This window comes from Microcebus murinus, chromosome 1, assembly GCF_040939455.1.
Source record: "Microcebus murinus isolate Inina chromosome 1, M.murinus_Inina_mat1.0, whole genome shotgun sequence".
Taxonomy (NCBI): Eukaryota; Metazoa; Chordata; class Mammalia; order Primates; family Cheirogaleidae; genus Microcebus; species Microcebus murinus.
The window spans coordinates 66,614,390-66,640,179 of record NC_134104.1 but is presented as its reverse complement, the minus strand read 5'-3'; the positions used below and the strand labels follow the sequence as shown (position 1 = coordinate 66,640,179).

General features: G+C 50.9%; 1 protein-coding gene across 1 annotated transcript in view; it reads left to right on the top strand.

The window, feature by feature from the left end:
* The window catches only part of ITGB5 (integrin subunit beta 5), a 113,874-nt gene that overhangs the window by 76,290 nt on the left and 11,794 nt on the right, over positions 1–25,790 (top strand). Inside the window, exons 9-10 of the mRNA XM_012780437.3 lie at positions 292–426; positions 9,108–9,537. Coding sequence (XP_012635891.2) covers positions 292–426; positions 9,108–9,537 — 565 coding nt within the window. The remainder of the gene's footprint in view (positions 1–291; positions 427–9,107; positions 9,538–25,790) is intronic.

Sequence of the window (25,790 nt, the reverse complement as noted above, 5' to 3'; positions counted from 1 at the left end):
GAGAGAGAAGAGAGGGTCACATGAGAAGGCCCAAAGCCAGGAGAGCACATGGCAGTATTTGAAGGACTGCATGTCTGAGGCTGAGGGTGGGGACGGGAGGTGGCTCTGGAGAGGCAAGCAGGGGACGGAGCCTAACAACCTCTTGAAGCAGGTACTATCGCCTGGCAGGTTCTCTATGCTCGTAGGGCAGGTCCAGCGAGTGGGAGTAGCAGGCATCAGAAAACCAGCATGGGTGCACCTCGGCTGCGGCCTTTACTGAGTGGTTGGGCTTTGTTTTCTCTTTCCATCCAGAGCATCCGGTCCAAAGTGGAGCTGTCGGTCTGGGATCAGCCCGAAGATCTTAATCTCTTCTTCACTGCCACCTGTCAGGATGGTGTCTCCTACCCTGGTCAGAGGAAGTGTGAGGGCCTGAAGATTGGGGACACGGTAAGTGCTCACCCTGGTTCACAGGAGCTCTTGTTAGCATTGGTCATCAGTCTCTGGGTTCTGGTAACTTTTGTGACATAGTAGAGTCCCGTAGGAGCTCGAGTTCTGTCTTCCTGTTCAGCATCCTGCGGTGTGTGTTCAGAATCCCAGATGGTCTTGTCAGCCCCAGTCAACAGGCACCCACAGTGCATTGCCACCTTCTCAAATTGACATTGTCCCCTTGATGTTTTAAACCATTGTCATCTTAGCTTGAAGGGGCTATAGTCAGGTGGAAGAGTTTGGGCAGGAATCTAAGAGACCTGGCTTTTATTCCTAGTCTTCTGCACTTGCTCTGTACCTTGGATAATCAGACCCTCACTTTTCCTTTCTGTAAAATGTGAAGGAATCATCACCCATTCTGATTCGATGAAATGGAAGGGAGGACTCCACAGCAGTGGAAGGCACAGAAGCCTTGTCAGCTTAAGCTTATGTAAACGATGTGTAAAGATGTGCACCTGTGTGCCACACCAAGCTCTTGAGGGTGGGAGCAGGAGGTGGATATATGTGGGCAGCGAGAACAATATGCAGACGCTGGCACAGAGGCGGGCAGGTGGTGATGCAGAGCTGCCCACATGGCTGCTGGAGGTCCCTGCTGCTAGGAGCAGACCGGGAGGCCATTCCTGACTTGCTTTGTTGACAGTTCCATTGCTCAGAAATAGTAAGCCAGTGAAGGAACGCTCATACACTTAAAAGAATCTGGTTGGAAACAGAAAAATTATAGAGACCTTAAAATCCAATTAGTATATCCTCTGGGCATTCATTAAGCACTAAAGGTGGCCAAGGTGAATATAAGCCAACTTACCCCCAGCTACAGGGAAAGAGCTCGAGGAGATGCAGCTGTGTGGCCGGTTATGCCTCAGCCGTGGTCTCGTGGGGTTTTCTCATGGTCCACCGTAGATCCTTGCCCATCCCTTTTGGCAATTGCCTTTTGCCTACTGCACAGCACACAGACACACCTCCCCCCTTGCCAGATCTTACGGTGGTGCCTCACAGCACCAACCAAAGGCATCGTTCAAAATACGATATCGAGGTCGGGAAAATGAAAGACTCTAATGACTGGCTAACAAATCCTTTTCTAAGACAGGTTGCTTCCAAGTTTCTTTTGCTTTTAACAAGCTGGCCTGAAAGAAGGCCTGATCAAGTTGGCAGGTGATAATTCATTGCACATGATTATTTATGGCATTTCACGCAGAGGGCATTCATAGAACAAGGTGACATTGCTGTAACAAAACTCCTTTTCCCATATTTCCATGTATATGAATGTAGATTTTTGGGCTTAAATCTCTACAAACAAAAAATAGAAATGTAATTGATGCTGATCCCCATCTTGTTTAGCAATATTATACATCCGTATGAATTATTTAGGGGGAAGCCTCATCTCATTAAAGAGGCACTAATAACATTTTACTTTTTATTTTTCATACTGGTCAAAAGTTGCAATTTATTTATGTTTTGATCCATTATAATGATTACTCAACCCAGATGAAATTTTTTAAAATGCACTAAAGCTTTGCAGTCACAGGATTTAAAGAGACAGCTATGAACAAAAGGAAAGAGGCAGAAATAACCAAAAAGAAAAAGAAAAACCCAGCAACATGTAAGTGAATTTTATAGATCTGTGGGTGGAATGTTTGCTTCAGCGTGTCAGAAAAGCTGAAGAATGGTGTGTGAAATACACCCAAACAAGGAACCCTTTAGTTGCAGAAGTAGGTACAGTGGACGAGAAGGGGAGAGGGCTGTACAATCTAACCAGGGATACGGAACACACGCAAGATGCTGGGTTTCAGGAAGGTGCTCAACAATTTCTAATGACATCCTTGTGAATAAAGCAAATGAGATGGTTGACGACAGCACAGCCAGGCAGATTTGTTGCAGAGTAAACATGTTTTCTAAGAGTGTCAATAACCTTCGCTGGAGAGAGGACCGGACTGAAGTTCCAAATGTCTCTTGTGTGTTACTGTTCACTACTGGTTGGGCTTGGACTCATGGGAAACCTGTTTATCATGTGTGGAAGGTCACCAAGCTGAAGAAAACATCTTGTCTTAGAAAGCAGGAAAACTGAGACTTAAAAAATGTTTCTCAGAATTGAGCTGGATTGAAATCTTACATGTTAGTTCCCAATATTATGAAGATATAGGAAACTTGGTTTTATAGTAAAAGAAAAATTTATCTGGCATGTTCTAATGGCTCAAAGGCTCAATGCAAATAACCAGAATTGCTTCAGAAAAAAAAAGTACTGCCAATTGAGCCTGTGTTAATAGAAATATTTTGAAACCACAGAGATAAAGATCCTACTCTTGTTTGTCTGGGGCAGACTGCTTCTGGAGTTCTATGTTTGGTTCTTTTTTTAAAAGGAAAAGAGACAAGTAACTATCATGATGAATTGTCTAGAAACCAGGGAGGCCAAAGGAACTGATGTTTGTTGGTAATAAGAGCATAAAATCAGAACTCTTTCAGATGCAAGAAACTGAAGCCAATTTGTGCTGCCTTATGTGAAAAAGAGAAAATCATCATACATGTATTAGGGTGCCTTATGGAACTCAAGAAGGAAATGCAGTTAGTCTTAGGAAGGACTGAAACAGGCTAGACAGTGAGTCTATGTTCCCCACCCAGTTCCCCCTGAGGAAGACATTGTTACTCATGTTGACAGATGAGAAAAACTGAGGCACAAGGAGCCAGTTGCCCCAGAGTGAAAGCTCCAGAGTGAAAATTCAAAGCCAGGGCGCTCTGGCTCTGCAGCCAGCTCCTGCACACCTCTCTCCTGCTTCTCGGGGCCCGTGGTTCTGTTTTACGACAGCTCTTTCAAAGGCCTGGTGTCAGCACAAAGCAGGGCAGTGAGGCACAGCAGCCTCCATGGAGAGGACACAGTTTACTGAGTGCCATCACCCTGCCACGTTCAGTTCACGCAGCCTGCGGCCAGGCGGGGACGGGCGCTCGCTCATTGCTGGGTGGCCACCCAGGATCTGGGGATGTGGGTGACCTGCCCAAGCTCACCCAGTGAGAAGCACTGGGCTCACAGCCCAAACCAAGGTCTTTCCACTCCAAACCGGGTCATCTCACTAATCCTTGCCTCCCTGGTCCACAGGGAATCATCCTAGTTACCTTCAATGTGAGCTTGTAACACACCCGGCAGGGGCGTTACTGCTGCCTTCTCTGCTTCCTAGAGAGCTCTGTGCGGTAGCCATCACCTCTCCATTTTATGTGTTTAAAAGCTAAGGCTCAGAGGGGGCCCGAGACACTTGCCAGACACCCCCCTGCCTGAGTCGAATCCACACCTTCCCCTCACGCCTCATGCGCTTTGGGACTGCAAGCTTCAGGGAAGCTTACGGCGGCGTCATTGCTGCTTGTGTACGGACGGACGCTGTAGTGTAGGTTTTGCTTTGTGCTGGGATAGGGAAACCATTCAGAAAAAGATTTTATTTTATTTTATTTATTTATTTTGAGACAGAGTCTCTCTTTGTTGCCCAGGCTAGAGTGAGTGCCGTGGCGTCAGCCTAGCTCACAGCAACCTCAAACTCCTGGGCTCAAGTAATCCTCACTCAGCCGCCTGAGTAGCTGGGACTACAGGCATGCGCCACCATGCCCGGCTAATTTTTATATATATTTTATATATATGTATATAAATATATACACACATATATTTTAGTTGGCCAATTAATTTCTTTCTATTTATAGTAGAGACGGGGTCTCACTCTTGCTCAAGCTGGTTTTGAACTCCTGACCTTGAGCAATCTTGGCCTCCCAGAGTGCTAGGATTACAGGCGTGAGCCACCACACCCAACCTAGAAAAAGATTTTAAATGGCAGTTTTTCGAGAAAGTGAAAAATCTGATATATTGGGATGATTTTTAGAGCATTGGAAACAATAATAAAGAGGAAGAGTTCATCTCTCCGCACCGATCACCTTTGACAGCTCTTCCTCTGGGAGCTGGTGGTCCCAGGACAAGCCTCCCGGCTGGCTGTAAGTTTCCTTCTTGCTGTCCTGGCATTATTGTCTTGCTGTCCAAGGGCCACGGTCACATGGCTCCTGGCTCTGCTGCAAGGGCTGTGGGTTTTGTTTTCTGTGGATAGAGATAGGCTGGCACAGAGTGTCCGCTCCGCTCATCAAAGCTTGTCAGAGCACTCAGGAGGGCTGGGCCCGGCCATGCAGCCATGAAAGGTAGCCCTCTTGGGGGCCATGCTGGCCGTGGGGGCAGACCTGGCTACAGTGTGTGTGGGTCCCAGTGCAAAATGAAAGTGTGGGGCCCATGTTCAAACATTATTCAACATTCATTGTTCAAACATTATTAAGAACTTCACCCCAGCAATAGCAGAGCATTAAACTAAGCCTAAACTCCGCAGACACACGCCCACGCAGTCAGCCCTGGTGTGAAGGGTTGGGGGGCCTTTCTTTTTTTGAGGAAGGAGAGGGGTCTGTCAGCTCCTCTGATCCCTGAGACAAAAGGGTGCACGTCCAGCTGGGGCCAGTCTGATTTTCTTACCCCTGGCCCAAGAAGGCAAACTCTCCCTCCCTCCTCTCAGGCTGGGCTGTCTCCAAAGAGTTGACAGTTGGGCTTTGGCAGCCGCGTGTGTTACTGAGAATGCGACTGTTTCCCTCTGGACATGTGTCCCAAGGGCACACATTTCGGAACTTAAGTCCACTTGTGTTCAACAGATGTTTATGTGTCAAATACTTGCTCACCCAGGATGGACAGACGAAGCAGACAGGTCAGGGCCTCAGGGTCTGGCGGAGGAAATAACCAAGCATAGAGGTGACCAGTGCCATGATGAAAGCCAGGCGTGGTACTCAGGGAAGAAGGGCCCAGCAGTTTGGGCTGAGGCTTGGAGCACGAGTAGGAGTTTTCCAGACATGGAGAGGGAGGGCAGGGTGGTCCCATTAGTGGGCATAGCACGTGTAAATCCTCAAGGTGAGTCTGCCAGGGTGTGCAGAGCATTGCTCTTCTGCAAGTGGAGAGCAGCTGAGTGGGTGCCATGGAGGTGAGAGGAGTGGTCTGGTGACTGAGGAGAGAGTGGCCAGCTCGGGCCCCATGGTGGGACAGATGTGCCAAGCTAAGGGACCTGGCCATTACTTGGCAGGGGGGTTCCATTCTTTGGCACCACTAGTTGGAAGGTCTGTGGCCAAGTCAGGCAGCGGTGGGGGGCAGACGAGAGTATGGGGTACAGCTGAAGGGTCTAGGGACTCCCCTGGATGCGAAGGGGCAGGAGATGCAGACAGGGTTCAACTGTCACCAGGAATCTCAGGGTCTGGCCTATGGATGAGGACATGGCCCATGGGTGGGGCAGGCTTGGGACAGCTGGATGAGTGGCAGCTGGACAGATCTCACATCGTGGTAATCACAGCTTCCTGCAGAGGTGAGGGGGCAGGCAAGGGCTCTGTTGCACTTGCAGCCAGAGGCGGTGGTTCTGTCACTCTCCTGTGTCCTCCAGGTTAAGATATCTCTCCAGCAAGAAGCTGGGAGGTGGCCAGGGCAGAGGGCCGAGGATGTCCTCAATAAGAAATGCTCTTTGCCTCGAGCATCCCAATGAAGTTCTAATAACAGCACTGGGCAGGAGGGCTGCTTGCCTGGGACCATCCACCGGAAGCTCAGAGTGGGAGAATGGCAAGTCTCCCCGAATGGGGGCGCCTTTGGTATCAGTCAGAGCCCTCAGCAACTGGGGGAGAGACACGAGGAAGCCTCATTCCAGCTGCCGTCCAGCCTCTCTGGTTTCTATTCTCATTCGGTAGGAACAGTGGACTCTCTGAAAGGAAGGGTAAGCGAACAGACCTTGCTGTTCCCCAAGTGCTCTTCGTAGTATTCCTGTGCCCAGTGGGGGCTGAGAGCCAGAGGCTGGAGTAGACAGAACAGTTCTCTGGTTAGCAGGCACCTGGCCGTGTGCCAGGCCGCATGGGGCAGACAGACAGCACCTCCATCCTGCTGACGCCTTGGCCGGGGAAGGCCGCCGGGACCTGCGTGAAAGGCATGCAGACAGCGCCCGTGTGTTTCTACATCCTGGGCGACCGAGGCTGGCACTGATTCAGGGGCTTCCTACTTCCTCATGTACCCGGCAGACACAGACAGCCCAAAGCGGGAGATTTAGTTCTCACTTTCGTTACTTTATCCATTAGGCAAGTTTCCATGGGAGAAGGTTGCACTCACAGATGGACACTCCCCACAGTCTTTCAGTAATTCAGTGACTTTGGCTCTTGGTCCAGATTATTCCTTGGTAGTTTATTCTGCTTCTGACCCACAGATGCCTTCAAAGACTTTTCATTTAACAAGTTCAGCAACTCGTAGCCTAGGAGTACAGGCCTTCCACTGTAGCTTGAAGCAAGCGACAAGAAACTTCTAGCAAGTCACTGTTTCTCTCTGGGCCCCAGAAGAGAGGGATGGCATCAGCCCATCTGCGTTCTTAGGGGCCCCACAGGTGGCTTCGGTCGGGCTCAGCCCCACCCCTTCCCATCTGCACACTCAGGTCATTCCCACTGCAAGGCAGGGAGATTTGGAGAAGCCTCTGGCTGCCACTTTGGGGTCACCATCAAGTGGTCCCCTCAGGGATCTAGGCTGGCTCTCCCTCCGTACCCAGATCTGCACGCTGGACACCTTCCCCATTCCCCACTTCTGAGAGGTGATGTGCTAAGGCGGGCACAGGCCCAGTTCTTGTCCCAGCCCTACACCTCGCCAGACTAACCTCCCAGATCCCACCAACCCTGCTTCCTCTCTGGAAGGTCAGGGTGCCTCCTCCTCGTGCACATACACGAGATGCTGGTGGAAATGCCCAGCACGGTGCCTCGTGCACAGCAGGCACTTGGCAACCGGTAAGTATTAGTGTTTTCATGAACAGACTTCAGTGTCTGAGTGGATGCCTATCTTGTTTCTTTCCCTTGAGAGCCTCCCTGTACCTTGAGGCCTCAGAACTTAGCCTTGAACTTGCTCTTGTCGATCTTTTCCCTTTTTCCTCCTCCTCCCCACCCCAAGAGAGGGTAAAGTGGAACTAGCCCAAACTGTCTGCAGCTGGCTTGGTGCTCCCAGGGTCTTCTGACTTTGGGCTCCTGGTCATTGTCCTCTGCTCACCTGTGCAGAAGCACATCTTGCTGAGACTCTTGGCTATGCTGAGCCCTGGGTCTCTGTTGTCTGGGCCTCTGGAGTGGTGCTTTGCTGCCAAGCAGGACTTTATCCAGGATTTAGGGGCCTGTCTTCCTGCTCAGTCCCACACCCCCAACCCCACCCAGGGTGTCCCTAGATGTCACAGTATCTGAGGGGAGGCCGTTAGAAGTAGTAACGATCTTTAAGCTGTGGGACCTGTAGAATGTTTAAACAAATATTTTCAGTGCTCTCAAACATTGTTACTGAAGAGTGGCTGGTAAAGCAAGTTGGTGACATTTTAAAAATTAGCTTTATTTCAACCCAAATAATAGAATTAAGAATAATAACAGCTGAAAATGGTTTCTAACCCAATTTTAGCTGCGGAATGATCTGAAGAGGCTTTTGAAAGATAAAGACATCTGGGCCCAGATGCAGTGAGGCAGTTTATGGAGTGGCGGGGCCTGTCTGTCCAGGGAGCAAGGAAGAGTCCGCTCAGGGAAGAGCACTTTGAGTGACGTCCCGTCAGGGCGTGCCTGCACCCGCCTTGTGCGTTTCTGTTGCATGTACAGCACCCTGCTCCGAGGGCCCTGCCGGGTGATTCGAACCCCTCGTGGCCCCTTTCCTCAGTGGGGTGAGGAAGAGGGCGGGGAGTTGTGCTCTACTTCCTGGAAGAATCAAACTGAGCCTGGTCCTTGCTTTCCTGACATCCCAGTTTAGTGGGCGGCCGACAGGCCTCTCTCTGCCACCATCTGCCACCCAGCGAGGCCCACCTTGCTGCCTGTTTCCAAGGCAACCCGGGAGAAACTCCAGAGTTAGAAACACTTCCTTACATGTTTTGTTTAAAAAGAAAGTCTTTCCACGTATATGGCACATTGCGTCAGACAACTCTTCTTTAAGACCTCAGGGCCATGGGCTGATCCTGGAAAATGCAGCTGTGAGAATCACTCATGGGGAGGAATTGGGGCGCAGGGGCTTTGGGTGAGTCTGCAGAGAGCTCGGGAGTCAGCCCTTCCCTTCGCCGGTGGTGAAGGAGCCCTCTCTACGGGGCAGGCGGGTGCCCTGCACCCAGCGCCTGGTGAGTAGGAGTGCCACCGTGCCCTGCGTCTAGCACCAGGCCTGGCACAGAGGCGGCGCCCAGGAAATAACTCACTGACTGAACGACTTAAAATGGACAGGGAAGAGGCGTCCTGCAGGAGGGGTGGGAAGAGGATATGATAGAAGAGAAAAGAAAGGGCAGAACCAGAACTGTGGAAATGTGCGTGAGTCCTTGTACCTTTCTGCAGAAGCCCATTTCCTCAGGGGCATGAGGCTGCACAGAGATAACGAATGTTTAGGAACCAAGCACAATGCCGGTCACGTATTAGCACGCCTGAACAGTCTCTTCTCCACAAAGTGCAAGAGCTTGCTGTTGCTGAGGCCTCTTGCTATTAATATTTGTGCCATTTTGGTGGTTCTACCCGTTGCATGGAGAGTGCTGGAGTTAGCAGCTGCTCGTCATCAAGGGTCTAGAGGAATTGTGCTTGGGTGGCCCCTGGGTGATCGGGAGGGCCACAGTATTCCCTCTCTTCCTTCTGCCCAGGCGTCCTTTGAGGTGTCGGTGGAGGCCCGGAGCTGCCCCGGCAGACACGTGGAGTACACGTTCGCCCTGCGGCCAGTGGGATTCCGGGACAGCCTGGAGGTGGGGGTCACCTACAACTGCACGTGCGGCTGCAGTGCAGGGCTGGAGCCCAACAGCACCAGATGCAGTGGGAACGGAACTTACGTCTGCGGCCTGTGCGAGTGCAACCCTGGCCACCTGGGCACCAGGTGCGAGTGCCAGGAGGGAGAGAACCAGAGCGTGTACCAGAACCTGTGCCGGGAGGCGGAGGGCAAGCCGCTGTGCAGCGGGCGCGGGGAGTGCAGCTGCAACCAGTGTTCCTGCTTCGAGAGTGAGTTCGGGAAGATCTACGGGCCTTTCTGCGAGTGTGACAACTTCTCCTGTGCCAGGAACAAGGGAGTCCTCTGCTCAGGTAGGTGTCCCCAGCAAGCACTTTTGCTCTGAGCCAGACCAAGGCCCGGGTGCTATTAGGACAGCCTCCCAAACCTGCCCTCTACTCTGGGTGGTGGTGGAAAGTGTCACTACCACGGCTGTCCTGGGAGAAGACTGTGGACAGCCTTGCCCACCACAAAGCAGCAGGTGGGGACCGGCATGCCGTATACAATAGCAGAGGGCACTGCCATAAAGTGTGGGCTCAGAGTTGGAGGGGCCTGCCTGTGAGCCAAGCAGCTTCATTCCCATTAATGCAGGACTGGCCTGCACAGTAATCGAGACAGGTAGAGCTATTCAATGTCTTCTTGATTGCCTCCTTGGGACGGGGAGCTCACTGGAGCTGAAAATGGCCATCCACTTGGTAGACATTCTAGCCATTGCTCACTGTTGCTCCAGAAAACCCATACATACTTACTGACTTAAAATGACACACAGTTATTCTATTACAGTTCTGCAGGTCAGAAGTCTGATATGGATCTTATTCAGCTAAAACCAAGGTGCCAGCAGGGTTGCATACCTTCCAGAAGCTTTAGGAGAAAACCTGTTTTCTTGCCTTTTCCAGTTTCTAGAGGCTGCCTGTGTTCTTTGGCTTGTAGCTCCTTCTTCCGTTTTCAAAGCCAGCAGCGTGGCGTCCCCAGGTCTTTCTCCGACTCTGCCTCTGCTTCTGTCGTCACAGCTCTCTCCCTGACGCCCCTGCGTCCTCTCACGTAGGACCCACGAGGACAACTCAGGAACGTCTCCTCATCCCCAGGTCCTTAGCTCAATCGCATCTGCAAAGTCCCTTTCACCACGTAAGGTTACACAGTCACAGGTTCCAGGGATTAGGAGGTGGATGTCTTGGGGGGCTGTTATTCCGCCTGCCACAACTTCCTCTTTATATTGAGCAGAAGCTTGTTTCTTAGTAACGTCCACCCAATGGTGCACTTTCTAGATTCCCTTTTCCATGGAACAACCTGTCAAACATCTGCAAGCTTCGTTCAGTTTCTCTGTTTTCTCTTCTTCCCTAGGCTAGACACCCAAGTGTCTTCCTTCTCCGAGGGCTCTGTCATTTGCTGAGTGTGCGTCACAGAATTGGGCGCGTTATTTCTCGAGCTGGATGATGAAGTCTCAGTCCAGAGTTCAGCTGAGCATCTGTTTCCTGGGTCGCGTAACTTCCACCGACACATCCTGACGATACATTCACTTTTCTGTTAAATAGTCACATTCCACGCTTGAGCTTGTTTTTAATTTCACTACCAAAAGTTTGAGAGTTTTTATTTTTTGAATGAACTAGAGCCAAGCCAAGTTTTCATTGTGTCATGTTCGAGTGCCGAATTTCTTGAATCTGCTCACATTTACATTGATTGACATTGACTTTACGCTGATTCCAGTTCCGTGGCGAGTTGGCAGTTTCCATTCTGCAGTTGCATTCTGACAAGATACTTTAAAATCATGTCTCAGCGGGGCCGTTCCATCCAATACCATGCCACCTGCAAAGATTGTAAGCAGAACCATGTTAGGCAGGACTGTAGCTTCTTCTATGAACTATTATTCTGTGGTTTCTAGAATTCCCTCTTTGAGAATGGTCTTCCCATCAGAAAGAGTTGACTTGAAAGGGACTTGGGGTTCAGCTGGGAAGAGAAAGCACGAGGTGCATCTGAAGCAGATCAGGAGCATGTAAACGATGTGTCCCCTGGGAGGACTCACCGTCCCTCCGTGGTGGGTCGCACAGACGCGGGTTAGAAGGTGCAGCTCCCTGCAGCAGGCCTCGCTGCGAGACCAGCATGATCACCCATGGGGCAGGAGGGCCAATGTTCCAATTGGAATTGTGCCAGAAAGCGCAGGCCATAGGAATGCCACAGCACAGTAACGTATGGAGAAATCGGGACTTGATGTGCCAAACATGCAACAGGGATTGACTCTTTCTCCATCAGAGTGATGATAGATTGGTATTAGCTGGATGGTTCTGTCTGGGTTAGCAGAAAAAATATGGGCTCAGTAGCAGGCAGGCCTGGGCCCAAATCCCATCATACCACACGCTGGTGGTGTGAGTTGTGAGGAGTAAGAGACTGTGTGTAAAGCACCTAGCACACTACTTGGCACAAAAGGAGGGCGCACCCAATGCTGGCTCCTTCATGAGTTGGTGCCGCACCCCCTGGGGAGCCGAGGCTGGTGCCTGGGGGGCAGGAGAGGCCCACCTCACCCTGAGAGTCCGCAGGCTTTGCCTAATCAGTTCCAGCATGGTGGAGTTTCCATTCCCCTTAGTAACCACCGTAAAATTTCCAAGAAGCCTGCAGTGTCTGTAATTGACTTTTTAGCAGTGTTTTCCTTTTAAAGAGATATTAGCAAACATGACAGAGCTGTCTCTCCATTTTCTTTAACCCTCTGATGTGTCTTCACCCCAGAAGGCCGCTGTGTCCGTGCTGCCTGGGAGCAGGGATTTCCTAGTTAGACGACACACACACATTTCATCTCCACGGTTTGTCAGCCCATGGCCTTTGATTTCCTGCCTCTAAAGGTGGGCCAGCACCACTTGTTTGTGCCTTATTGTGAGACTTGAAGGGGAAGACAGAGATGAAGGCCCTGGCCTGGCGTATGCCAGACGCCTCCCTCCTTGGCCGCCTCCCCCTCTGAGTGGGGACCTTTCTCCAAATAAAGTGCGGAGCCTGGGAGGTCCAGGGCGAGTGGGAGATGGGGGTGAGTGTAGGGAAAACTTGCCATTTGGGAAACAAGAATATTCTACAACTGCGTGAACTCTCAGCTTTTCTTGCTTAACCCCCAGAATTCACAGTTATTCTGAGTCCATCTTGCAGCTCAGGATTCTGCCAGCCCTCGCATCCACAAGGCCCCAGGTGCTCTTTCTCCCGCTCTTCCCTTCACCCCGTACGATCCTGTGGTGTCGGGAGACTCGCATGTCACTGGGTAGAAACACTGGAGGTTTGCCAAGCCTCTGAGGCTCTCAGATGAGTGATGCTCCGAGTCCTCACTCTCCAGGATTGCTGAGGCAGAATGTCTTCCTGTGCCCCCACTGGAAAAACGACACACAATCATTAAAGAAACTTGAAAAATACAGGGAAGCTGATGGATGTGTGGTCAGTCTGTGCTGCCTGTCTCCTTCTTGGTGACCAGGATTAATGTGGACCATCTGGCAAACCAGACAAGGGGCTCTTTTCTCCCTCACTGTCTCACATGCGTCCCTTCCAAAGCTCTGTGTTCAGTAAGAGAATGACCTTTCCAGAGGGCTGGAGGATTATCTTTAAGTCTAGAATATTCTGAAGAGTAGAAAGAAATTTTTTTAATCATCTATAATTTCATGACTCATATTTTGAGAAGTTTGTTTCCATCTAAACTTTTTTCTAAGTTAATGTGGGTGGGTTTGTGACTACATACAGTTTTGTATCTTTCTTTTTTCATATGTTATTATATCCTAAGAGGTACTTGAAGTTGCATGACTTTAGTAAATCATTGATTAGAACGTTTTGACTCTCTTTCCCTTGCACCCCCAATGAGCCTCCTCCACCCCTTCATTTCAAAAGCAACAGCTAGTTGAAACATGAAGCTTCCTGGAGAAAATAGGTTCTGGAGTGAGATCATTGTTGTGCTTGACAATTTAGGAAGGACTTAAAACTGAGCCCAGCTCCAGGCAGGACTCGATAACACACGTTCCTGCAGCAGCTCCTTGCACAGGGCTGTGGCACCCGGCACCCTCTTAAACCCTCCGGCTCCTTCAGGAGGCAGCTGTGAATCAGTGGGTGAGGAATTCCAGCCCCCAGGTCCTTGGCACCTGTGGTCAGCTTGGGGCTCCTGCTCTGGAATTGTTTGCGTTGGTTTTGAGTTCTTGGGTCACTGCTACATTTGGGGGTTTTGTGGGAGAGAAGCCTGTTTCCCAACCACCACTCTTGAAGGTGCTGACTCAGAGCCTCCCAAGCCGCTGACTTCAGCGTTCTCTCACGGTGTACCTCCTCCCTTTCCCCTGCAGCATGCGCTGGAAGGAAATCGTGTGGTCGTGGTCTGTCTGCAGATGGTGGTTGGGGGGTGCACTTGAAGCAAGGGCTGAGGCAGGACCCAGGCCAGAATTGGTGGGGTCGCCCTGGAGAAACTCCTTGCACCTCTCCGGTCCTTGCCCCCTACCTAAAGACAGGACTGCGGGGAAAATGCAAGCAATTTCAGGTTTGGAAGATGTTATCCGTCATAGAAATGAGTAGTGGAGCAAATCACACTGAGGTCTGGAAGCAGTTGAACAGCTCTGTTACTACTTTTGTGACACACTGGCGTGGGAAAGTATGTGCACACAGAGCTCTGTCTCTCCTGCTGGTTTCTAGAAGCGTAACTGAGAACATGGTTCTGTCCAGTCTGTCTCTGTGTGTGGAAGGAGAGCCTCCTGGGGCCGGCGTGAGGGTTTCTATTCTTCTGAGTCTCATGAAGTGTTGACCCTTCCAAGATCCTTTACTAATGGAGTATGAGAACAGGACACCTTCTGTTCAGTTGTTTTTAATGGTATAAAAGATTCTTGCTCGAACTTTGTCATTCTCTGTTGGTTTCTATGCCCAGTTTGTTTCCTGAGGTTTGAGTTACTCCCTTGTGGTAAACTGTTGAAATCAGTCTTACCCCGGACGCTTTCAGCAGTCCCTGCCCTGGAGTACCTCAAACAGCCTACTGCTTGGGTTTCATATAATGAGAAAATTTAAATCAAATAGGATATACAATTTTGAACAGAATCCTTTTGGTCTCGTGACTGTGAGATTCCAAAAGTACATCTAAGTAAGGTCTCGTGTGTGTATATATAGCACCTTTATAATGTGGCAGGCAGTTAGAGGTCAAGGGGCATCTGCCATCCTCTCTGAAACTTAAGAAAATGGAGCACGGCGCTGGTGGCAACATTCCTAGCAGGCCAGGGCCAGCCTTCAAGCACAGGTTCTGGGGCTGGACTGAGAGTTTCCAGTAGACTTAACAAAGTTCTCTTAAACCTCTTCAGTTAAAGATACTTCTGAGATTAAGGCCAAGTTCTAGGTTTCTTCATTCTCGCCAAATGAAATACCTCCCATGGCAGCAATTATCCAGATATGTTTTTTAAAGTATATCTCACCATATTTGCATTGTTTTCTTTAGAAATGTGATATTCACAGCCAGTAGCTTGGTGGCCATGCCTGGGCTCGGGTCAGTGCTGTACCTTCTGTCATTGCATTGCAGCTGGCATATTTCATAATGGCTCTTCAGGTTTTCTTCATGTATATTAATATTGCTGTGTGCGCAGTTTGTTGATGGTTACACAGATGCTATTGGCAAATACAAGGATGCAAAAAATATATATACAGCTTCCAGAGAAAGGGTCCCTCTTCCTCAAAGGCATCCTTCGTAGCAATTTCTCTCACCTGATATAATGTAAATCCTAATTACTCACATGACAGGGAAGGCCAGGAGAGTCCTAATCCATTTTACTGAGTATGGTGGCTCTGGAAACAATTTGTTACAGACTTCTTTCGTACCTGTCATTATAAGGAAGGATACACCTGTGATTGGTAAAGATTCTTCCAAGGGACACCATTTACCAGAGTGGTCAAGAACAATGTGTGTTCTCAGGACTGCAAGGATAGCACGGGCAGAGTTGCCAGGGACCATGTGGTTAACCAGCACAGAGATATTTTTCCTTGTCCCCTCCACGGGAACGCTTCAGGAGCTGAAGTAATGTAATGGCAAAAAAATGGCTTTGGGGTAAGACTAACCTGGATTTTAACCTGGCACTGCCCCTTTCTACTTCTGTGACCTTGGGTCTCCACTTACCCTCTCTGAGCTCTATTTCTCTTATCTGTCAAATAGGAGAAAAAACCTGCCCCAGAGGGTGGTTTCGATGATCATACAGGACAACGTCTGTAAAGGTCCTTGTACCATGCCTTGCCACCAGGGCCACTGGGTAAATGTTACACCCTGGCCTCCCCCACACCCCGGGAACATTTTCTTCCGTGGAGATAAACATCAGAAACATCCATGATATTAAAACAGGCTGCTTTCAGGAAATCCCAACAGGCATCGCAAGGTCAGGAATGCTCTAAGAATTCCATCGGTATCCAGCCATTGCTCAAGTTCACTTGAAAGACAAAAAGGTACTAAAATGTGGGGCTTGACCATATAACAAAACAATGCATCTTTTAGACTAGTTACACAAACCAGGTGAGCTGGGCTGCCCATCTCTGGAGTCAGCCAGCTTCTTGCAGCTTGTGATTAGAGAGTGGTTAAAGTGCTTTGCAAAACCAGAGCTTAATAAGTACCTGATTTTAGACAATGCAGCTATGGATATGGAAACAGTGAGCTCTTACTAAGGGTAGTTTTGTGTTGTACTGGTGCCAACAGTATAGGGTGGGAGTTGCTTACAGTCTTGAATTTCTAAATTTTTGTTGCCCTTGGAATTTTCCACTTCTCAGAAACCTTCTGGGATTGAGGAATGGGAATACAAATCGTCTTAAATGTCTACCTTCCCCATTCAGATGTATTAAAGATTTTGAAAGACAAGCACCGGGGTGGTGGGAAGCATTTTGAGAACCTGCCTTGCTCTGTGCTCTGAGCTTAGCTGGAGAAAGTGTTTTCTCCTTGCCCTTGCTCACTGCACAGATCCTGTTTCCAGAAACATCTTAAGCAACAATTCATCAGTGATTCCAAAAGCGACTGACCTGAACATTGGATCTCCCCTCACTGTCCTCCTCTCTGTACTTAGAAAGGGGAGTATGCAGACAGGACCTGTGATGATTCTGTGTGTGCCTTTGAACTTCAGGCCTGATCCTTAACGTTATGAAGTTTGGCTTGTGAAGGAAATAATGAAATGTTTAAAGCAAAGGAGAATCCTAGGAAGACCATGAGAATAAGGTCTTAGTCATGTAGGTCTGGGTAGTATCAGTTTTTTGATTTTATAGAATAACATGTTAGAAAACTTTCTGTTCTTAAATTTAAAACTATGAGAGACCTCTGGTGGCTGGACTAGTTGTTCTTAAGGCTCTTTTTGTTCCATTGCTTAGGGGTTGAGCTGACACTCTGAGTCTAGTCTTGATTTGAGATACTTCGACACAGTTGGTTATGGCTCTGGCAGGGTGGGGCAGAACTGGATGGAGCCCTGGTTTCCTTTGGGGTGATTATCCATGACTCTCAAAACACTGATGTAAGAGCTCCACCCAGATCCAAATGCTCCCTTTAGTCTGGAAGTAGCTCTGAGTCTGACCTGCTGGAAATGTTCCTTCCTCTTTTCAGGGCACCTTCCTGACCTCTGACCCAGAGGAGGGAGACTGCTATCACCCCATCCCACAACCAGACCCCCAAATCTATCAGGAGAGCCCAACTGTCCCTAAGCTAAAGAAGTATGCATCCCAGCTTGGTATGTTACTTGACATCACAAAGTTGATCTTTAGCAGTAGGCAGATGTCATAATAATGTGAAGAGAATCTATTTTAATGCCCTTTTCACTATATTGAGATCATTTCCTTGGAAACAAGTAGGTTAGTTGGTAGTATTTTGCACTCATCATGAGCAAGCACTAAATAGGAAGATTTTTTGCATCTGTCACCTTTCCTAATATTGCAGTCACACACAGTGGGTCAGCTATGTATTGACTGCTTAAACTGTTTACATTTGGGGAAACTGAGGCCCAGAACCTGGACCAAAGCTCCTTGTGATTCTTGATTACAGATTCAAAGCAGAAGAACCTTGTACTACCTTTTCCAAGTAAATAGCTCATTTCTACCAAAGTTTACTTATTTTGATTTTCCAGGTCCTACCTAGTAAGTGCTGTTTAGCTCTGTCAAAGTTTCAGGAAACCTAAGTCCCTGTTTTCCTAAGCAAGTTTCTCTGGATTACATAAGGATGTGTCAGCATAGCAGACCAGGCCTGAAGGACACATGTGCACCAAGGGACTGGCCAAGGTGCCCATCACTTTATGACTGTTTTTGATGAAAGATGCAGAGAGTTCCTCTTAGTATTCAATAGCTATCTGGCTTTTGTTACCACTTTCCTTAAATAAACTTCTGCTAGCCTATTCTAATTTATAAAATGCTCTTTGACATGAATGATCTCATTTACTTGTTATTAATGTACCAGGAGATTGATGTGCTGTTACTGATCCTACCCATGTGGGAGAGGCTTGGCCTAAAACCTTGACCCCAAAAATCTACCTTCCCTTACCCTAGCAGGCTGCTCTTCTCTGGGCAGCTGCTTCCCTGCCATCTCCTGGCTCGGCTGGGCTCCTGGCAGCCAAGCTTCAGTGTGGCCTACACATGTGACATCCCAAACCACCTCTGGCCGCTGGGAATGCTACACTAGTCTCTGAACAGTGGCCAACTTGGGGTGAAATATGGCAACTGTTAACCAACCACAGCAACGTGACAGTTTTCCAGTTTGAAAATAGTAGCCTTCTCATCCTGTTGCAACAACCAAGAGGGTGGCCAATTCACACTTTCCAGATGTGGTTGGCATTTCCCCAGAAGTGCCTGCAGGCAGATTGGGCAGGTTAAGCCAAACCCAAGGGGCTGACCTGCAGCACCTCTATTTCTCTAGGCTGCAGCCCTCTCTTTTCCTTCCTGAGTCAGCATTCTCAGGGTCCTGGTAGAGGACTGTGGGTAATGTCACTCAGCTGTTTTCAGAATTCTTTGACACTGTGAAGGTGAGTTCATTAAAGAACAGGAAAATTTTCCATTTTCCCTCCTTGTGACTGACAGAGTTGAGCCGGAAACCGAGTCCCTTCCCTGCTGTTCTCTGTTGAAATGCAGTGGTAGGTAGAGGGACTTGGCAGTTGGGCATCAGCATTGAGAGATCAGGCGCTGAGACCAGGCAGACAAAGGTGTTCTGTGGGGAGGGCTCTGTCACCTTCTAACTAGCGCTGTTGTCTCAGAAAGCAATGTCAAGGTTTGGCTTAAAGCAGCATCGCCTTATTATTTCTGTAGTGGTTGTATTTGCTGCTCCGAAACAACGTGCCCCGTGGTCCAGCAGATGGAGGGCAAAGGGCGAGGAGCATGTGAGGGCATCACTTTTCGGGAAACAGCCTCAGTTGACCATTAGGGCTGGTTTGTTGACAATAAGCCAAGGACAGAGGAGCAGCTGGCCCGGAGACTAAGGGTGAAGGTGCGTCTTGTTTGCATCTCTAAAGAGCCTTTTGCTGGAGAAATCTGAGCAATGTGCAGGAGCAGTAGCAGGGGCCAAGGCTGTGATTTCTGTGTGACCGTGACCATGTCCTGCCAACGGAAAGAGAATTCTTAGTCCTTTTTTTCTCATGTTACCCTGAATCCTCCAGGTTTCTTGGACATTTGCTAAGAATTTGAAGTATCTCAAGAGTCACACTCAAGTTCCACAGGTATCAATAGTACTTCTGTTCCTTTTCTAATTTCCAGCATTGGCTGTCTTCCCCCAGGGCTTGAGGTTTGTCCTGATGGTGTTCACAACCACCACCAACCAATGGCATGTTGTGAGCATCTGCCGTGTGCCCGACACCATGCTAGGCACTGGGCTCACAAAAATAAACACCGTCTTCGTGTATGGGTTGTAGGCTCAGGAGATGAGGCAAACCAGTAAACAAAGTATATTAGTGTGATGGTGGTTTTGTATCTGCACTCTCCTTCTTAGCTAAGTCTTCTGTTTGGCTTCTGAACATGCTCAGGTATTTAATCGTTTTTCTCCACAGCCTCCTCTTTGCTCCAGTGGAGCAACGTCCAGTACCAGATCAAAGGCATCATTGCCACCCTCTCCTCTCCCTCCTCAAACAGAACATCCTGGCCTGGGGTGGGGGATGGTGAAGGACTGAGGGCAGGGGCTCTGGAGGGAAACCCATTTCCCCCCAACCCCAAGGGCGCAGGTCACAGCCCTGACTCCTTCAGAAGGGCACCCACACTGCCTGTGAGTTATGCAGCATCCAGAGCCCCAAGATGTAGGTATTCCTGCTCCAGACTGGCCCCTTTTCCCACTTGTCCCTGGTGGGAGAGAGCTCCAAACAGAAACCCACAGAGAACCCGCTGCCCACCCAGCTCACATGTGTGCACAGCTCCCCTCTGCTGAGACATCCCACCCTCTTCATCGCAATCTCAGTGTGTCTCAAACTGAACTCCTGCTCTTCTTCCCAGTCATGCGTCTTTCCTGATTTTCCTTACCTGCACTTTTCAGCCAGTCGTGCGAGCCAGAAACCCAGGAACCACCCATCCTACCTTTTCCTCAACTCCTGCCTCCCATCTGTCCCCAAGTCTTGTCCATTAACCTTATAGTTCTTTAAAATTCATCTTTTCTCTATTTCTGTTGCCACCTTTCTGGTCTGTCTACTCTCCACACTGCAGATAGTCAAAGCGATTGTTTCAAAACAAAAATCCGCTCGTATTCAGCACCTTTTGGAAGCTGTGAGTGGTCTGAAATGGCCAGTGCCTGCCATGGCTGGAGAGACGGGCAGATGAAGAGAGTGAGAGGTAGGCTGGGGTGTTGTCGGGCGTTGTACACAAGTATAAATAAGGAAGCTGTTTCAAGTGATGAGCAGCTACTGAAGGGTTTTAAGCAAAACAGTAGCATTTCGTGGTTTACATCTTAGAAAAATGATTGAGGAGGCCAAACTGACTTGGAGGAAGGGGCAGACCACAGGAAGGGACATGGGCCAGAAGAATGGGCAGGCTCGGCTCCGTCGAGTAATAATTGATCATCAGGCCGATTTAGGCCTAAAGGATAAATTCAAGTTCCTCAACCCGGCACTGAGACCCCCTCCCCCACAGTCCTCCCGCCCACACGTACAGCAGGCCCACGCCGGTCCAGCTCGCCCATGCCAGTGTGTCTCTCACTCCCATGCCAGTGCGTCCCTCCATGCTGCCTGCTCTGTCTTCATCCTTATAAATCCACCTTGGAACTCATGCTGATTTTGGTACCCCGAATACCCTCTCTCCTCTAATATTCTAAAACCTATAGCTTAACCTTGTCGTGCCCGCCTCGCCAGCAAGGAAGACGCGGCAACCGGAGTTCTTCTGACAGTGCTTTAATGGGGTTCCCTTTAGACTTACATGATGCGGAAGACCCTGAGCACAAGCTCTCACACACTTATATACTCTAAGGAAGGGGGGAAGTGATGGGGATAGGTTAAAGGCGCGCGAGGGTTATTACTGATAGGCCAAGCTAAGATCCTTCATATGCATACTTGATGAGACAGGAAAAGCCCCTACACCTGCGCGGTTCACCCTGTTTATCAGTCCTGTAGTATCGGCGTGACCAGGAAGCCGGCGCCATCTTGCAATGGCGTTGTCACCGCGCCCCACATAACCTGGGGCTGTCCCAGCTCCCAGGCTGGCCAGCCCTTCCTCCCCTGAACAGTGACACGGCAGCAGCAACGTGGCAGCAGTGGAGGAGGCGTGGAGCTTGTCTGGCCCACCACCCTGACTCCCTAGGTGACAGGACGGGCCGCAACAGTTTAACAACCGCCATGAGCAGAGCCCGCCTGTCCTGGGGCCGCTGCTCGTTTTCTACTGTGTCTCAATCACTTCTTCTAGGTGTGGTTATGTGTTGTTTTATTTTGTTCATTTTTTTATCTCTGGTTGAGATAATGACTGGGTTGTATTATACTAGAGCAGGGGTCCTCAGACTTTTTAAACAGAGGGCCAGTTCACTGTCCCTCAGACCATTGGAGGGCCGTTGGAGAGTGCGGCGCACATTCCACACATGCGCACCGTGGGCCCAGGACGAGTCGGCTGCTAAGCAGGACAGGCAGCAGTGGCAAAAACACCCAGAAGGCCGGATAAATGTCCTCGGCGGGCCGCATGTGGCCCGCAGGCCATAGTTTGAGGACGCCTGTACTAGAAAGACAAGTGCCGTGTAGTGGTTAGGAATATGGGCTCCAACAATGTGTTTCAAGTCCTAGCCCTGCCACCTGCCTGCTGTGTGACTTTGGATAACTTACTTGGCTTCTCTGTGTCTCATTCTCCACGTCTGCGAATATCAGGGTAATTGTACCCACGGCACAGGGTCACTGGGAAAACCAATGAGAAAACCTGTGTCAAGTGCTTAGAACAATGCCTGGCTTGGTGTAAGAATTCCGTAAAGTTTTACTACTAAGAGATTTTAATGGCTTCATGTCTCTATGGAATTCAAGTTTCTTGAAGGCACTAAACGTTACAGTGAAGAATACATTTCTCTATGCACATTTACAAAGAATGTCCCCAGTCCTCTACGACAGACAAGGCATGGGTCCTTTTTCATTGGTGGGGAAACTGGACTGCTGCCCAGAGCCAGTAGGTAGACAGGTGAGATTGCACAGTGGCACCGGCTCAGGGAATATGTCCCCAGCCAAGCAGTTGCAGGGAGTTTCAAGTGGAGTGACAAGGAGAGGACAGAGATGAGCAGGGGGGACTTGGACTTAAGCAAGGGAGTGCTGTGCTTGCCTTGTGAGGGAGCAGCATCAGTAACTCACGCTGGGCGTGGGAGTGCTCAGTTTACAGGCCCAGGAAACCCATGGTGAGAAGAGCAAAACTTTTCAAAAGCAACTTCTCTCTTGCCCCTGGAGGTTACTTAGTGCTGGAGCCGAGCTGAGCTCCCTGGGACATGCCGGGCATGTCAGAACACTCCACTCTTTACTCTTCCTGGAGCCAAGGCCAGTGCGTGGGGGAAAGGTGAAAGAGTGGGATGAGCACATTCCCACAGAGACCAGGCTTGGAGACACCCTGAAAGCACCAGGCGGCACAGGCCGAGCCGGGACCGTGAGCGCACAGGGAGGGGCTGTTACGTAAGGAATCTGCTTGTCAGCAGAGGACCACAAGTAGCACTTCTGAGAAGGGATTTTCCCGTCCTGTTCAGAGCCCCAGACAGAGGCTGTGTCCCCGGTATCTGTGCTTGGCCACAGATAGCCCAGCCCATGCCTGGCTCTGGTGCCCCAGAGAGGGCTGCGTGCTGGCCTGGCGTGTGAGCACCACGGGTGTCCTTGTGGCCACACCTGCCCTCCCGCCCTGCGTCCGGCCGTGCAGGGCAGGGCTGCGTGGTCTTCCCCGTGCCCTGGGCAGCAGCATCGCAGGGCCCGAGTCACAAAGCACGTGCAGCTGTGAGTCAGTTTCCTGCCCTCCTGTGGCAGTCGGAGCGCTCCCGACGCGGGGCCCAGATCTCACACAGACACGTCTGGAGCACACGTGAGACCCGACATGGGGGGCAGGGAAATCACCCCAAGTGGGAAAAGGTCTTCCAACTCTCCCATCTCTTCCAACCTCTTCCTGTTTACATGCCGCCTGCCCTGAGAAGAGCTGAGAGAAAGGAGGTGGAGGCTGCAGTGGGAGAGGCAGGGCCCTGGGGGCTGAGAAGAGGGAGGAACGCGGGGCAGGGGGTGCCATGAGAGAGGCGGGGAGGCTGAGAGGGGGAAGGAGGAAGTGGCGTGGACACGTGTGAGAGGGACACTGAGTGGGGCAGAGGGAGCCAGCCTGAGGGGAGGGGGGTGCCCTTCCTGTCTCAGGAACTGAGCCCAGGCCTCCTCCGCCCGGCCTTCTGCAAGCCGGGACAGACTCCCGGAGGGGATGGGAGCTGCTGAGAGAAGCCAGGGAAGCCACAGTGCATTCCAGAGTACGATGGATGGAAGCTATTTCTGAACCAGCTGTGGAGAGGGGACTTGCACCCTGGGGGTGTGACAGCTGCCTGGCTGTGACCCTGTGCTCCTGAGTGATGAGGGTGGGGAGAAAAGAACTTCTTCTCGTTCCTGCCGCGTCTCAAGCTGGCTCCTTCCTTCCTCCAGCCCCACTGTCCTCCAGCTAGTCTTCTGGGGTCCCCCATGGCCACCTTGGTTGGGCCTTTGCAGCCCTGGAGTGGAGTCTGAGGTGGCGGCTTTGTTCCTGGGCCGGAGCTGGGGGCCACGTGTGCCCTGCCCTGGAGGTCAAGCTGAGGGCCAGGTTTGCTTCCCTCTTCACTGACTCCAAGCTGTGTCCCTGCTGTCCTCCGGCACAGCGCAGGGGCCCCCCAGTGGGGCCTGGCAGGGCCTATGTGGTGTCGGCTGCCCGCCAAGGCTCTGGGGCTGGGCAGGCAGCTCCGTCAGGCCCGGGGTGTTCTGCAGGCGGCCATGGGTCCTTAGTCCTGGGTGTCCTCACTTCAGGCTGGGTGTGGATTAGATCACCGTGTGGGAGCTTTCGGCTCTGGCAGGCTTTGATCCAAGCTGACAAGAAGAGCTCACCCATCTTCCAAAAAGATCTGCTTCAACCTTCTCTCCCCCTCTGTCCCCCACTGTGATATCAACAATGATGATGAAGAGAGCTAGCATTTACTGAGCACTTACTATATGCCAAACTGTTCTAAGTGCTTTCTACAGGTTAAGTGACTTAACTCACACCACCACCCCCATTTAAAAACAGGGCAACCAGGATGCAAAGGGGTTAAGCACTACAAAGGGGTTAAGTTACTACTGGTAAGTAGATGTAGGAGGCCGACCCAGAGCCCACATGTCAACCACTGTACTCGACACCCTGTTTTCCAAATGGTTCCTTGTGTCCCAGCGCTGCTCTCCACCCATGTGCCGTGGCGGACGGGCTCCTCTTCATCCTCAGCCCTGTGCAGAAGTCCCCACCCTCCCCTGCAGCTGGCAGCCCTGAGAGCGGGTAGGGGAGGCTGGAGGGCAGCTCCTCGGCGATGCCTTCAGCCTTTTGCCTTCCACCCCCGGACCCCTGCCCTCACGTGAGGCTGTGCCATCCCTCAACTTGTCCTGTCACCCCCACACTCCCCAAAGACGTCTGTGCCTGCCTCACACTCCCGCCCTCTGCCCCGAGTCCTGCTGTCCCGGTGCCCTGCCTTTCCCTGTGGCTGAGCTGTCCGACTCGTTGGTCTCCGGGTCCTTGAGTACCCAGCTCCAGTGGCATTCGCAGCAGTTCCGGCTCCTGTGTCCTGGGTGCCCTGTGCCAGAGATGGCATGGGGGCTTTGCTTGCAACAGTGCTGGCATTTCTGACAACGGTCCTGCAAGGGAGGCATTAGCCTCATTGACAGAAGAAGAAATGGGTCATCAGAGAGGTTTAAGGACCTGCCCATGGTGGCACAGGGGATGATGGGGGGAGGATTCCAACTGAGCCCCAGCCCACCCCCCTCATCGTTTCCCTCATCGCCTGCTACCTGAACTCCTCTGCTGTTGGAACTTTGAACTTCATCCTCTGCCTCTGCCACACGTCACCCTCCGCTCGTCCCCACAATATCTCTGCTGTGAGCACTTCAGGGCTGGCCATTCCCCTGACCCCTCCATTTCTCCCCAAAACTTCCTCCCAATTCCTTTTTTGTCAGGAGAATACTCAGCTGTATCCCATCCACAAACCCCCCTCCCCTGCGTCATCTCCCGTCCCTGCACCACCAGGTAACGCGTGGAGTTGCCTACGCTGCCCTCACCACTTCCTCAGCCCCCTGCATGCTGGATTCCGTCCTCCCCAGTCTGTGGCCAAACTAGTAGCCGCTGTGGGATCTGCTGTCCTTGGCCTCTGCAGAGCCTTGATACTGGGCCACCCTCTCACTGGCTACTTTGGCTTCCAGGCCACGGGTTCCCCTCCCCTCCCCGCAGCTCCTTCCCAGCCGGCCGCCCTCTGAGTGGCCTGCGTGCGATTTTATAAGAGGCAGCAAGGGGCCACGTCCTGGCCCACAGCCCACACAGCGCTGTTCTGCTGATGGAAAGCTGCTGAATTCTGTAGAGCTGGGATTCTGCATAAATAGGCACATTTACAACTTCCTGTCCATTTAGCTATCAATCACTGTAACAAAGGTCCTAATAATAACTTGCACGTGTAGCAGTTCACAGCTTGCGTGGTGCTTTCACATGCCTTCCACATCCCTGCCTATGTGTAATGAAAATATTTTTATGCCTGCACATTATTAAACAGCCATCATTAAATTCGACTCACTTTTCCAGGCCAGCATTATAAATTAGCTTTGCTGTTGAGTCCTCACTTAGGTCCTCTGCGTAGTGTCAGCTCGGACGGCATTCCCGTTCCCCGTGACTAGTGATTGATGGGTTATTGATCCTTGGGACGCGGCCGAATGACCCTGGCCATTTTAATGACATGCGCTCCTGCTAGGGCACTAGGAGAGGCCAGGGCTGCCGAGAGGATGTGGGAAGCCTCCGAGCACGCAGGCCGAGGGAAAGGCAGGCTGAGGCCCGACTGCAGGAGCGGAGACGTTTGGATCAGGGTAAAGTGTGACCAGACCTGTGTGGTTTTTGACATTCTGTGTGGGTCACACTGTCTACAGGAGACTTGGAAGCTTTAAACCAAGACTGCAAGTGGCTGTGTCTGTGCGCCAGCTCCCGCCACTTGGTGGAA